Raw genomic sequence first — 12592 nt, 5'->3', positions numbered from 1 at the left:
GAGTGCAGTGGCACGATCTCGGCTCACTGCAAGCTCCGCCTCCCGGGTTCACACCACTCTCCTGCCTCAGCCTCCTGAGTAACTGGGACTACAGGCGCCCGCCACAATGCCCGGCTAATTTTTTTTTTTAATAGAGTATTAAATAGAGTATTTAATAGAGTATTTTTAATAGAGATGGGGTTTCACTGTGTTAGCCAGGATGGTCTCCATCTCCTGACCTCGTGATCCGCTCACCTCGGCCTCCCAAAGTGCTGGGATTACAGGCGTAAACCACCGCACCCGGCCTGCTTGATTCATTTATATGATGTTCTAGAAAAGGCAAAGCTCTAGGGAAAGAAAATAGATCAGTGGTTGCCAGGGGTTGGGATGCAGGGGAATTGAGGACAAAGGTGCACAATGAGAGTGGATTCGTAGTGGTTACATTTTGGGGTAATGGAATTGTCCTGTATCTTGATTGAGGTCATAGTTATGCAACTGAATGTTTTCAAAATTCATAGAACGGTACACTAAAATACTCTTTTCAGTGTAGAGTTCTATGAATTTCACTCTGTGCAAGTTATAGCTCAACAAATAGAAGCCATATTTACAAAATTTTAAATCATTTAAATTATGATGTAAAACATGTAAATAGACTTTGCTGCAGAACCAGAAAGGCCAACTAGATGTGCAGAGAAGCATGAAATAAACCCTGAAGTCACTAAACTTGGGGTGCTCCCAAAAGCAGAAGATTCCAAATGGCAAGGTTGCATTGGTTCTCTTTATTTAAACTCCATCAAATGGCTGAGAACCGTTGGCATGTTTTGTACTGTGGAAAATTCAAATAAACTGTAAGAACAAAATTAAAACCATCTGTAAACTGTGGGTTTTTTGTGTTTTTTTTTTACACAAATGGTAACTTATATACACTGCTCCGTGCCTTTTTTTTTTTTTTTAATGTAACGTATCTTGGAGCTTTTTCCCATCACCATCTAGAACATCTAGAAAGTTTATTTATTCTTTTTATTCTTTTTTTTTTTTTTTTTTTGAGGCAGTGGTGCGATCTCGGCTCACTGCAACCTCTGCCTCCCAGGTTCAAGCGATTCTCCTGCCTCAGCCTCCTGAGTAGCTGGGACTACAGGCATGCTACCATGGTGGTAGCAGCATGCGTGACTAATTTTGGTTTTGTATTTTTAATAGAGGCGGGGGTTCACCATGTTGGCCAGGATGGTCTTGATCTCCTGACCTCATGATCCGCCCGCCTCGGCCTCTCAAAGTGCTAGGATTACAGGTGTGAGCCACCGTGCCTGGCCTTTTTTTTAAAACAGAGTCTCGCTGTGTTGCCCAGGCTGGAATGCAGTGGCTCGATCTAGGCTCACTGCAACCTCCACTTCTGGGGTTCAAGCAATTCGTGCCTCAGCCTCTCGAGTAGCTGGGAATACAAGCACCTGACACCGTGCCCGTCATCACGCCTGGCTATTCATTTTTTTAGTAGAGACAGGGTTTCACCATGTTGCCCAGGCTGGCCTTGAACTCCTGACCTCAGGTGATCCTCCCGCTTTGGCCACCTAAAGTGCTGGGATTACAGGCATGAGCCATCACATCCAGCCTCTTTATTCTTTTTAATAGTTAATGTTTTATTGTATTAAGCCAATCTCCTGTTGATGGATACTTAGATTAGTTTGTTTATAGCAATTTATTTATTTATTTATTTATTTATTTATTTATTTATTTTTGAAAAAGATTGTCATGGCTGGGTACAGTGGCTCATGCTTGTAATCCCAGCAGTTTGGGAGGCCAAGGCGGACAGATCATGTGAGGTCAGGGTGTGAGACCAACCTGGCCAACATAACGAAACTCCATCTCTACTAAAAGTACAAATAGTCGGGTGTGGTGGCAGGCACCTGTAATCCCAGTTACTTGGGAGGCTAAGGCAGGAGAATCAGTTGAACCCAGGAGGCGGAGGTTGCACAGTGAGCCAAGATCGCACCATTGCACTCCAGCCTGGGTGACAAAAGCAAAACTCCGGCTCAAAGAAAGAAAGAAAGAGAGTGTCGCTGTGTCGCCCAGGTTAGAGTGCACTGGCATGATCTCGGCTCACTGCAGCCTCCGCCTCCCATGTTCAAGCGATTCTTGTGCCTCAGCCTCCCGAGTAGCTGAAACTATGGGTGCCCGCCATCATGCCCAGCTAATTTTTGTATTTTTAGTACAGACTGGGTTTCACCACGTTGACCAGGCTAGTCTGGAACTCCTGACCTCAAGTGATCCACCCGCCTCAGCCTCCCAAAGTGCTGGGATTACAGGCATGAGCCAATATGCCCGGACGTTTATAATATTTTCTACCCTAAGCCATAGTAGATGAACCAGTGGAAGTGATAATAGCCTTATAATTGAGGATAGGAATTCATGTGGGTTTTATCTATAACAGGAGTTCTTTTTTTTTTTTTTTTTTTTTAAATAATCAGGGCCTCCCTCTGTTGCCCAGGCTGGAGTACAATGGTGCAATCATAGCTCACTTCAGTCTTAAGCTCCTGGGCTCAAGAGATCTTCCCGACTTAGCCTCCTGAGTACCTGGGACTGCAGGCATGCACCACTATAGCCGGCTACTTTTTAAATTTTTTGTAGAGACAGGGTCTCACTAGGTTGCCCAGGCTGGTCTCAAACCCCTGGCCTCAAGTGATCCTCCTGCCTCCGCCTCCCAAAGTGCTGGGATTACAGGTATGAGCCAATGTATCTGGCTTTAATAAGATTTTCTTTCCTTTCTTTCTTTTCTTTCTTTCTTTCTTTTCTTTCTTACTTTCTCTCTTTCTTTCTTTCTTTCTCTTTCTATCTTTCTTTCTTTCTTTCTTTTTTTTTTTTTTTTTTTTTTTTTTTAGTAGAAACAGGGTTTCATTATGTTGGCCAGGCTGGTCTTGAACTCCTGATCTCAAATGATCTGCCTTGGTCTCCCAAAGTGCTGGGATTATAGGCATGAGCCACCACGCCCAGCCAAGGGACAAAAACCTTTTCGCAGAAAAACATTTTTATACAACTTAACCAGAAAGCTTCATTTCAGGTTCAGGAAGTGGAAGGGGCAAAACCCTGGATTTTCACAAATTTCCAAAATGGGCTTATATAACTCTCCACCCTTTTCTTTTCTTTTTCTTTTAGAGACAGGGTCTCACTCTGTTGCTCAGGCTGAAGTGCAGTGGTGCGATTATAGCTCACTGTAACCTTGAACTCCTGGGCTCAAGGGACCCTCCCATCTCCGCCTCTTAAAGTGCTGGGATTACAGGTGTCTGCCATTGCTCTTGGTTCGCCACCAACCCTTTTCATTCTGATCATTTCTCTAGTGAGCTGCGTAGAAGAAATAATGCCTTTTGAGGGACAGTTGCATTTAACAGACAGCCTTACTAAGGCGAGTACATCAGGACAAAGATGCAGGAAGGACAATCAGGCTATTAGTCTGTTGTTGCAAATTACAACAAATCGAGAAAGTCAGACACTGATCAACTGCAGTGAAACATTTGCTGGGTGATTTTGAGAGTCCCATCTGCAGGAGTGGGTGGAAGGATCACCGTCCCTGTTATGTATCCTCTCTCGGCTTGTTAGCTCACGCCTGTAATCCCAACACTTTGGGAGGCCAAGGCAGGAGGATCACCTGAGGCCAAGAGTTTGAGACCAGGCTCGCCAACATGGCAAATCCCTGTCTCCGCTAAAAAATACAAAAATTAGCTTGATGTGGTGGTGCACACCTGTAGTCTTAACTACTTGGGAAGCTGAGGTGGGAGAATCACTTGAACCTGGGAGGCAGAGGTTGCAGTGAGCCAAGATCACACCATTGCACTCCAGCCTGGGCAACATTGCGACTTGGTCTCAAAAAAAAAAAAAAAAAAAAAAAAAAAAAAATCCGGGTCTGGTGGCTCATGCCTATAATCCCAGCACTTTGTGAGGCCAAGGCGGACAGATCACCTGAGGTCGGGAATTCGAGACCAGTCTGACCAACATGGTGAAACCACATCTCTACTAAAAATACAAAATTAGCCAGGCTTGGTGGCACATGCCTGTAATCCCTGCTACTTGGGAGGCTGAGATAGGAGAATCGATTGAACCTGGGAGGTGGAGGTTGTAGTGAGCCAAGATCGCGCCATCGCACTCCAGCCTGGGCAACAAGAGCAAGACTCCGTCTCAAAAAAAAGAAAAAGAAAAAGAAATGCAGAGCTGAAGAGCAGTCCAATGTAAATGGTCCCATCAGAGAGGAACTCTCTCATCATGGACATCTGCAAGTGACCCAGACTGTCCAGCAGCATCCACGATGTTTGCACAGCGTATGTATGGCCCCAGGGAGGGATGTCTCTAATCTGCCAGGGTCCTAGAGTTAAAGTCCTGTCTTACCCAGTTTTTTAGTTCATGCTGAGACTGAAACAGCTCACAGCAGACAGTATCAGGTTTCAGCCTTTTTTTTTTTTTTCTTCTTCTTTTTTTAAGACAGGGTCTTGCTCTGTCACCCAAGCTGGAGTGCAGTGGTGCCATCATAACTCACTGCAGCCTCGACCTCTTGGACTCAAGCAACTGTCCCATTGCAGAGCTTTCAGTTTGGGGTCAGGTTTGGGCAACTAGAATTTGTGAATTCAGGATTTTCTTCTGCGGTAGCTAAGAAGCCAAGAGGCTGTGTGTCTCGAGGCTAAGAGCGAAGTGAGGCTTTCTTAAGCCCTTTAAGTCTGTCAGTTTCAGAGCCCAGGTGGACTTCTGTAAAAAGATCCCCATCAGCTAGAAAATCATGACTCTAAGGGTCAGCTGTGTGGTTTCACAAGCGCTCATTAGCAACTAAAAACTGCTTTTTAAAACCCTGAAAGTGTGTCTCCATTTAGAGATTGCCTCTTTTTCATGTTTTTTTTTCCCCAGAAGTTCTAATATTAGCAAACACTATAGTAAGAACCATCAGTTACTGAGACTTGTTCCATTTTACTTATTTATTTATTTATTTATTTAGCGACGGGGTCTCACTCTGTTGCCCAGCCTGGAGTGCAGTGGCACAATCTCGCATTGCAACCTCCATCTCCCGAGTTCAAGCAATTCTCCTGCCTCAGCCTCCCAAGTAGCTGGGACTACAGGTGCCTGCCACCATGCCCAGCTCATTTTTGTATTTTTAGTAGAGACGGTGTTTCACCATAATGGTCAGGCTGGTCTCGAACTCCTGACCTCAGGTGATCTGCCCGCCTCAGCCTCCTAAAGTGCTAGGATTACAGGCGTGAACCACTGCACCCAGCCTAATTTTTGTATCTTTAGTAGAGACGGGGTTTCACCATATTGGCCGGGCTGGTCTTAGACACCTAATCTCAAGTGATCCTACCGCCTTGGCCTCCCAAAGTGCTGGGATTACAGGTGTGAGCCACTGGCCCCTGCCTTATTTATTTTTGATACAAGTTCTCACCCTGTTCCCCAGGCTGGAGTGCAGTGGCATGATCATAGCTCACTGCAGCCTTGAACTCCTGGACTCAAGTGATCCTCCCACCTCAGCCTCCTGAGTGGCTGGGGGCTACAGGTGCTCACCACCAGGCCCGGCTCGGTGAATGCTTTTCTGCACACTAGGATATTGTCAGGGACGGGTCCTATGAACCCATCTGATCAGTGAGCTGCTTGAGCAAGGCCTCTGGAATCCACCTCTGCATGGTTAGGCATAAAGAACAGAGACAGTCACACCTTGTCACCGAGCCCAGCTCGAACAGGGAGCATCGGGGAGGGGATTCCAGATACCAGGCTCTGCAGGCTCCCCTCCTTGCTCTCTGCCCACACATGGGAATGGCATCTAGGGGTGCACCCAGCATGGGACTGAGACCCACAGTGTTGGGGACAGAGTTCCTACCTCTGCCCCGCTGAGCCAGATGCCTGCCAGCCTTTGCACCCCACTACTGTTGATGACACATTTCCTTGAGTCAGTAAACATTGGCCTTTGTGCTTAGGATATAAGCCAGGGCAGGGTCCAGGAGTGGGGGTTTGAGCTGGCCACAGCAATCAAAGGGACAAGATGTTCCTGCTGGCCTGGAGGGGGTAGGCGGGCTACACAGAGCTCTTCTCCTCCATGGGAACCTTCTGGGCCTGTGAGCTCCACCCTGGGCCACCTCCACTCAAGTTTTTCCAGTTGGAAATGTATTTATTTATTATTACTACTATTCGAGATGGAGTCTTCCTCTGTCACCCAGGCTGGAGGGCAGTGGGGTGATCCCTGCTCACTGCAATCTCTGCCTCCTGGGTTCAAGTGATCCTCCTGCCTCAGCCCCCTGAGTAGCTGGGACTACAGATGTGCACCACCACGTCCAGCTAATTTTTGTATTTTTAGTAGAGATGAGGTTTTACCATGTTGCCAGGCTAGTCTCAAACTCCTGGCCTCAAGTGATCCTCCCGCCTTGGCCTCCCAAAGTGCTGGGATTACAGGCGTGAGCCACTGTGCCTGGCCCCAATTGGAAATTTAGACTCAAGGAGCTGAGGTGGACACTGGGGGCCCACTGGGCAGGCCCAGGACAGGCAGAATAAGGAGATGGGAACACCTCGCCTGCCTTCTGAATGGCCCAGAAAATAGAGAAAAGGAGGGAGAAGTGCTCTGCACTGGTGCAATGAGATCCAACTTCAGAATCAAATAGGCCAGAGTTTGGGGCTCTGCTCTTACCAGTTCCATGACCTAGGAGACATGTGTTCACCTCTCCAGGCCTCAGTTTCCCCATCTGATGGGGATATCAATATCTCCCATTTGTATAGAGGGCAATCTAGCAATTTAAAATGTGGGTGCTGGCGTTAGAACAGCCTGGTTCACGGTCCAGTTCTTCCCTGCCGTTTGCTAACCACATGGCCTAGGAATGTTCTCAGCTGTCCGGATGAATTATAACCAACACTGAGAGAGAGTGTCCTGTGTGCCAGGTCCTATTCCAAAGAGCATGCTTATCTCCTTTAATCCCCACCACACTATTCTTGCTCCTGTTTTACAAATGAGGCTCGGAGGGATATGGTGATTTTCCCAAGTCACACCATATGTAGCAGAGCCAGGATGCAAACCTTCTCCTACCGTGCCTCTAACAGCTATGGAATACAGCACTTTCATCCTGAATAGAAACCACATACTTGCTTTGCAAACAGGACTTCGGGGCCAGTCTCCAAATTCCCCCTCAAATTTCCTCTAGGCAAGAGTTCTGGAGCCACCACTGCACTCCAGCCGACCTTGGCTTCTGAGCTTTGGATTCTGGGCGGTAATGGTCACGGTCCCAGTGTCCTGGAAAAGCTTGCCCTTGGCTTCTGGCCCTGACTCTGCCTCCCACTGACTAGTGAACGTCACTCCCCCTTTCTGGGCCTGGCAACACCATCCTGTTCAATGAGGCTGCGGCTGGATCAGAGGCCCCCAGGCCCGAAACCTTCCAGGGCTGGGCTCAGCTCCCTACCCCATCCCCCAGGTATGCCAGGAGGCCTGGGCGGGACCTGCTTGGGGTTAAATACTCCAGCCCAGCACTCCCCAGGCCGCTAGTCCCAGTCTTCGCAGCAGGCAGTTTGACTAAGATCAATCATGGTAAGTGCCATGACTATCTCCCCTTGTGTGGGACATCTTCAGTAACACTTCCAGAAGCACCTTGTGTTGGAGCCTACAAGTCTCACTGTCCTTCTCTTTCTCCTTAGACGACTTACAGTGACAAAGGGGCAAAGGTAAGCAGGGGAAATGTGGGAAATGTAGGGGCCGGGGTCTAGAAGGGGGTTGGAGTGCAGGGAGACTGGGGTTTTATCAGCAGAAGAGGAAGGACTGGAGTGGATATGTGACATGCATGACTGCACACTCAGCTTTACCCCTGGGGCTCCCCTAGACTAAGCTGGACTCAACCTCACCCTCCTAACAAACTTGTATCCTGGCCAGGCATGGTGGCTCACGCCTGTAATCCCAGTGCTTTGGGAGGCCAAGGCAGGCGAATACTTGAGGTCAGGAGTTCGAGACCAGCCTGGTCAACATGAGGAAACCCCTGTCTCTACTAAAAATACAATAATATAGCCGGGCGTGGTAGCGCAACCCTGTAATCCCAGCTACTCGGGAGACTGAGGTGGGGGGATCACTTGAACCTGAGGATCGCTTGAACCCAGGAGGCGGAGGTTGCAGTGAGCCGAGATTGCACCACGGCACTCCAGTCCAGCCTGGGCAACAGAGCAAAACTTCATCTCAAAAACAAAAACAAAACTTGTACCCCTTCTTAAATGACTGCCAATCTCTTAATCCCATTTGGAAGTTCTTTCTAAGGTCTAACTTAAATCCATATTGCTGCAACGTAAGGCTATTTCCCTGTGTGAAACCGTGGCAGGCCTCCTGAGGGGGCTTCCCCATCCAAGACACCCAGGAGCTCAACTTCCACATGAAAAACCTCTTTTGAGGCTTGGCAAGGCTGCATGAGGTTCCACTGCTCCTGAGTTCTGTGGTTGAGGCTGGGATAAGGAGGGTGGCTAGGGGACATTACTCTACCCGCGCTTTTCTAGACTCACTTTCAGGGACTCAACCTCACCTCTTCTCTCCTTCTGCAGCCTGAGAGAGGCCGATTCCTCCACTTCCACTCTGTGACCTTCTGGGTTGGCAACGCCAAGCAGGTAGAAGCCGGGGCAAGGTACTGGAGTGAGCAGAGAGGAGGGCAGAGGGCCACCTGACAAGGGCAGGCCTCCAGCAGGTCTGTGATTGGCCCTTGGGAGGGAGGATCAGGCCAGGGGTGGGCCAGATGCTCTGAATCCTAATTACACCAGCTCGAAAGTTATCTGTCAGCAAAATGTGCAGGCAGCAGTCTTTCTTCCCAGGAGGGTCTCTGCACCTGAGGCAATAGGGCCGGCAGGCTGAGGGGGGCCAGGGGCTCTCTTCCAGAAGTCCCCCAGGCTGGCCCCTTGACCCTCATGAACCCTGCTGCAACCCTGTGATTCAGGCCGCGTCATTCTACTGCAGCAAGATGGGCTTTGAACCTCTAGCCTACAGGGGCCTGGAGACCGGTTCCCGGGAGGTGGTCAGCCATGTAATCAAACAAGGGAAGGTGAGTTGCCACCCCCAGGACAGCCCCCAACCCCTGCCTGCTCAACATGGTGAAACTCCATCTCTACTAAAAATACAAAAATTAGCTGGGCATGATGGTGGCCGCCTGTAATCCCAGCTACTCGGGAGGCTGAGGCAGGCAAATCGCTTGAACCCAGGAGGCGGAGCTTACAGTGAGCCAACATCGTGCCACTGCACTCCAGCCTGGGCGACAGAGCGAGACTCCATCTCAAAAACAAAACCAATACCAAAAGCAAACAAACAAAAAACCCCAACAACAACAGCAAAAAACATATAATTCAGCTCCCACCGACCCCCTTGCTGGCACCTTTGTACAGCCATGCAACAGGGTCCCTCCTAGTTTCATTTCCTCCTCAGCCTGGCCCAACACTGACCCCACAGGTGCTCAGAAAACCTGGGCTATCAGAGGAGGAATTTTAAGTAGTGCCTTGACTGATGGGGTCCCTGGAGTTCTCTCCCCAAGAGAGTCCTGACCTGGCAGCTCCTCTGAGGATCCAGAGGGGGTCTGGCATGGCTGCAGGCCCCATCCCTCAGGACCAGTGTGGGAAACTAAGGCAGAGAAGGAGCTAGAACCTAGGTCCAGGAGTCCTTTTGCTCCATCAGGGGTGTCTTGGGTCAGCAGGGAGGGGCTGATGGGTGCACCTCCCCATGCCCCCCTTAACCACTAGCCACACCCCCTTCTCCTTGTGTTTTAGATTGTGTTTGTCCTCTCCTCAGCACTCAACCCCTGGAACAAAGGTGAGGTGCCCGGGGAGGGTGGACTTGTGGCTCTGTGGGTGGGGTCCGGGTTTGGGGAGGGTAGATGCATGGCTCCATGGGTGGGCTCTGGGTTCAGGGCCTGGATGGAGACTGAAAGCCAGGTGAGGGGACCTAGACTCCAGTGCCATCCCCTCCCTGCCGGCCATAGAGATGGGGGATCACCTGGTGAAACACGGCGATGGCGTGAAGGACATCGCGTTTGAGGTGGAAGATTGTGACTACATCGTGCAGGTGAGAATGCACCTGGACACACTGGGAGACAAAGGCCTCCGTCTGCCATGGGGACCCCATTGGTCAGGGCTGGAAGGACACTGCTGCATCACAGTGACAAGCCCAGATGCTGGTGTGACACACACCTGGGCTCGGGGGGTGCCCTGTCCTCTCCTGTGTGTCCTCACTTTCTCTGAGCCTCAGTTTCCACAGCTGCCAGATGGGGCTAACCACAGCTGGGTTGTCAAAGGAGGAAATTCGATCAGAATCACCATTTCCTTTTTTTTTTTTTTTTTTTTTTTAATGAGACGGGATTTTGCTCCTGTTGCCCAGGCTGGAGTGCAATGGCATGATCTTGGTTCACCGCAACCTCCGCCTCTCAGATTCAAGCAATTCTCCTGCCTCAGCCTCCTGAGTAGCTAGGATTACAGGCATGTGCCACCATGCCCAGCTAATTATGTATTTTTAGTAGAGACAGGATTTCTCCATGTTGGTCAGGCTGGTCATTTCCTTTTTTTTTTCTTTTTTCTTTTTCTTTTTCTTTTTCTTTTTTTGCGTCAGAGTATTGCTCTGTCACCCAGGCCGGAGAGCAGTGGTGCGATCTTGGCTCACTGCAACCTCCACCTCCTGGATTCAAGTGATTTTCCTGCCTCAGCCTCCCCAGTAGCTGGGATTACAGGTGCACGCCTCCACGCCCAGCTAATTTTTGTATTTTTAGTAGAGATGGAGTTTCGCCATATTGGCCAGGCTGGTATTGAACTCCTGACCTCAAGTGATCTGCCCACCTTGGCCTCCTAAAGTGCTAGGATTACAGGCGTGAGCCATTTTGCCTGACCTCAGAATTACCATTTCTTGAGCACAACTCTAAACCAAACACTGTACCCAAGAGGCAGCCTAGAGATTCAGAGTGTGCATTCCAGAGCCAGGCTGTCCAGGTCTGAATCTTAGCTGTGTGACTTCGGGCAAGTGACTTAATGTCTCTGTGCTTCAACGTCCTCACCTAGAGAATGGAGATGATAATACTACTTTTTCATAACGTTGCTGCGAGGATGAACAAGGTTAGAATCTGGAACAGAGCCTGGTGCATGATATAAGCACTGTCAGGCAGTACAGTTTTGCTAAATAAATGCATGAATCATCTTCTTATTCTCATCCAACCATTCTTTTACAGATGGTGAAACTGAGGACTAGAGAGGGGGAATGATCACAGGGGGAGTTAGCCGAGGCAGGATAGACACCCATCCTTACCTAGTTTGTCTCCCATAGCCCCAACTCTGGGCCTGGGCCTCAGTTTCCCTACTTGCCAAACGAGCATGAGTATTGGGGGTAATGAGTGAAGCTGCCTGGGGTTCCTACCTGGGGCTGGAGAAACTGGAGGGGCCTGCAGGACCACACAGAGGCCTCCTGGCAGGCGAGGGTTCTGGAAGTCTCCGGCCCTCACCACTTCCCCAATCCCATCTTCTCTGCAGAAAGCAAGGGAACGGGGCGCCAAAATCGTGCGGGAGCCCTGGGTAGAGCAAGACAAGTTCGGGAAGGTGAAGTTTGCTGTGCTGCAGACGGTGAGTTGCCTTTGGTGGCCCCACCCCTCCTGCTGTTGGCACCACTGAGATGCCAGGAGCCCCACAGCTGACTCCATCAAACCATCCCACCCATGGGCCTCGGAGCACAGACATTGTCCCTCAAGTCTGTCCCGCATAATGCCTGGCCCAGTGTACAGGGGCTGTAGGAGCCACCAGCCACTCCTCCCAGGCTTCCCTTCCTCCCAGGGTGGGAGGATGACAGCAAGGGGGTGAAGGCAGGGGCTCTGAAGAAGGGAGAAGGATGGGGTCTGAGGACATGAGATCCCACACGAGCTGTGTGACGTTGGGCATATTACTGTACCTCTCTATGACTCTGTTTAAATGAGCAAGGACTGGAACTGGAACGCTTATGTGATCTGGGACACGCGCTCAACTTTCCTGTGCCTCCACAGGATCTTTTTTTGTTTTCCTCAAAAATTTTTTTTTTTTTAAAAGACGGAGCCTCGCTCTGTCACCCAGGCTGGAGTGCAGTGGCGTGATCTCGGCTCACTGCAACTTCCGCCTCCCAGGTTCAAGCGATTCTCCTGCCTCAGTCTCCCGAGTAGCTGGGACCACAGGTGCCCGCCACCACGCCCGGCTAATTTTTTCTTTTTTGTATTTTTAGTAGAGACGGGGTTTCACCGTGTTAGCCAGGATGGTCTCAATCTCCTGACCTGGTGATCCGCCTGCCTCAGCCTCCCAAAGTGCTGGGATTACAGGCATGAACCACTGCGCCCAGCCTTTTATTTTTCTTTTTTCAGATGGAGTCTCACTCTGTTGCCCAGGCTGGAGTGCAGTCGCGTGATCTCAGCCCACTGCACTGCCCTCTGCCTCCTGGGCTCAAGTGATTCTCCTGTCTCAGCCTCCCGGGGATTACAGGCGTCTGCCACCACGCCAGGCTAATTTTTGTGTTTTTAGTAAACAAAGGGTTTCGACATGTTGTCCAGACTGGTCTCAAACTCTTGACTTCAAGTGATCCTCCTGCCTCAGCCTCCCAAAGTGCTGGGATTACGGGCATGAGCCACCCTGCCAGGCTGTTTTCTTTGATTTT

The 12592-nt window shown here is 49.9% G+C and overlaps 1 protein-coding gene across 1 annotated transcript in view; it reads left to right on the top strand.

Moving 5' to 3' along the window:
* The first annotated feature begins 7332 nt into the window (after positions 1-7332).
* Positions 7333-12592, top strand: part of HPD (4-hydroxyphenylpyruvate dioxygenase) — a 32004-nt gene continuing 26744 nt past the window's right edge. Inside the window, exons 1-7 of the mRNA XM_011964482.1 lie at positions 7333-7510; positions 7618-7644; positions 8503-8565; positions 8889-8993; positions 9709-9751; positions 9921-10003; positions 11452-11541. Of these exons, the coding sequence (XP_011819872.1) occupies positions 7508-7510; positions 7618-7644; positions 8503-8565; positions 8889-8993; positions 9709-9751; positions 9921-10003; positions 11452-11541 (414 nt within the window). The 5' untranslated portion in view covers positions 7333-7507. The remainder of the gene's footprint in view (positions 7511-7617; positions 7645-8502; positions 8566-8888; positions 8994-9708; positions 9752-9920; positions 10004-11451; positions 11542-12592) is intronic.

This window comes from Mandrillus leucophaeus, unplaced genomic scaffold (assembly GCF_000951045.1).
Source record: "Mandrillus leucophaeus isolate KB7577 unplaced genomic scaffold, Mleu.le_1.0 Scaffold7, whole genome shotgun sequence".
Lineage (NCBI taxonomy): Eukaryota > Metazoa > Chordata > Mammalia > Primates > Cercopithecidae > Mandrillus > Mandrillus leucophaeus.
This window is presented reverse-complemented; position numbering and strand designations above follow the sequence as displayed.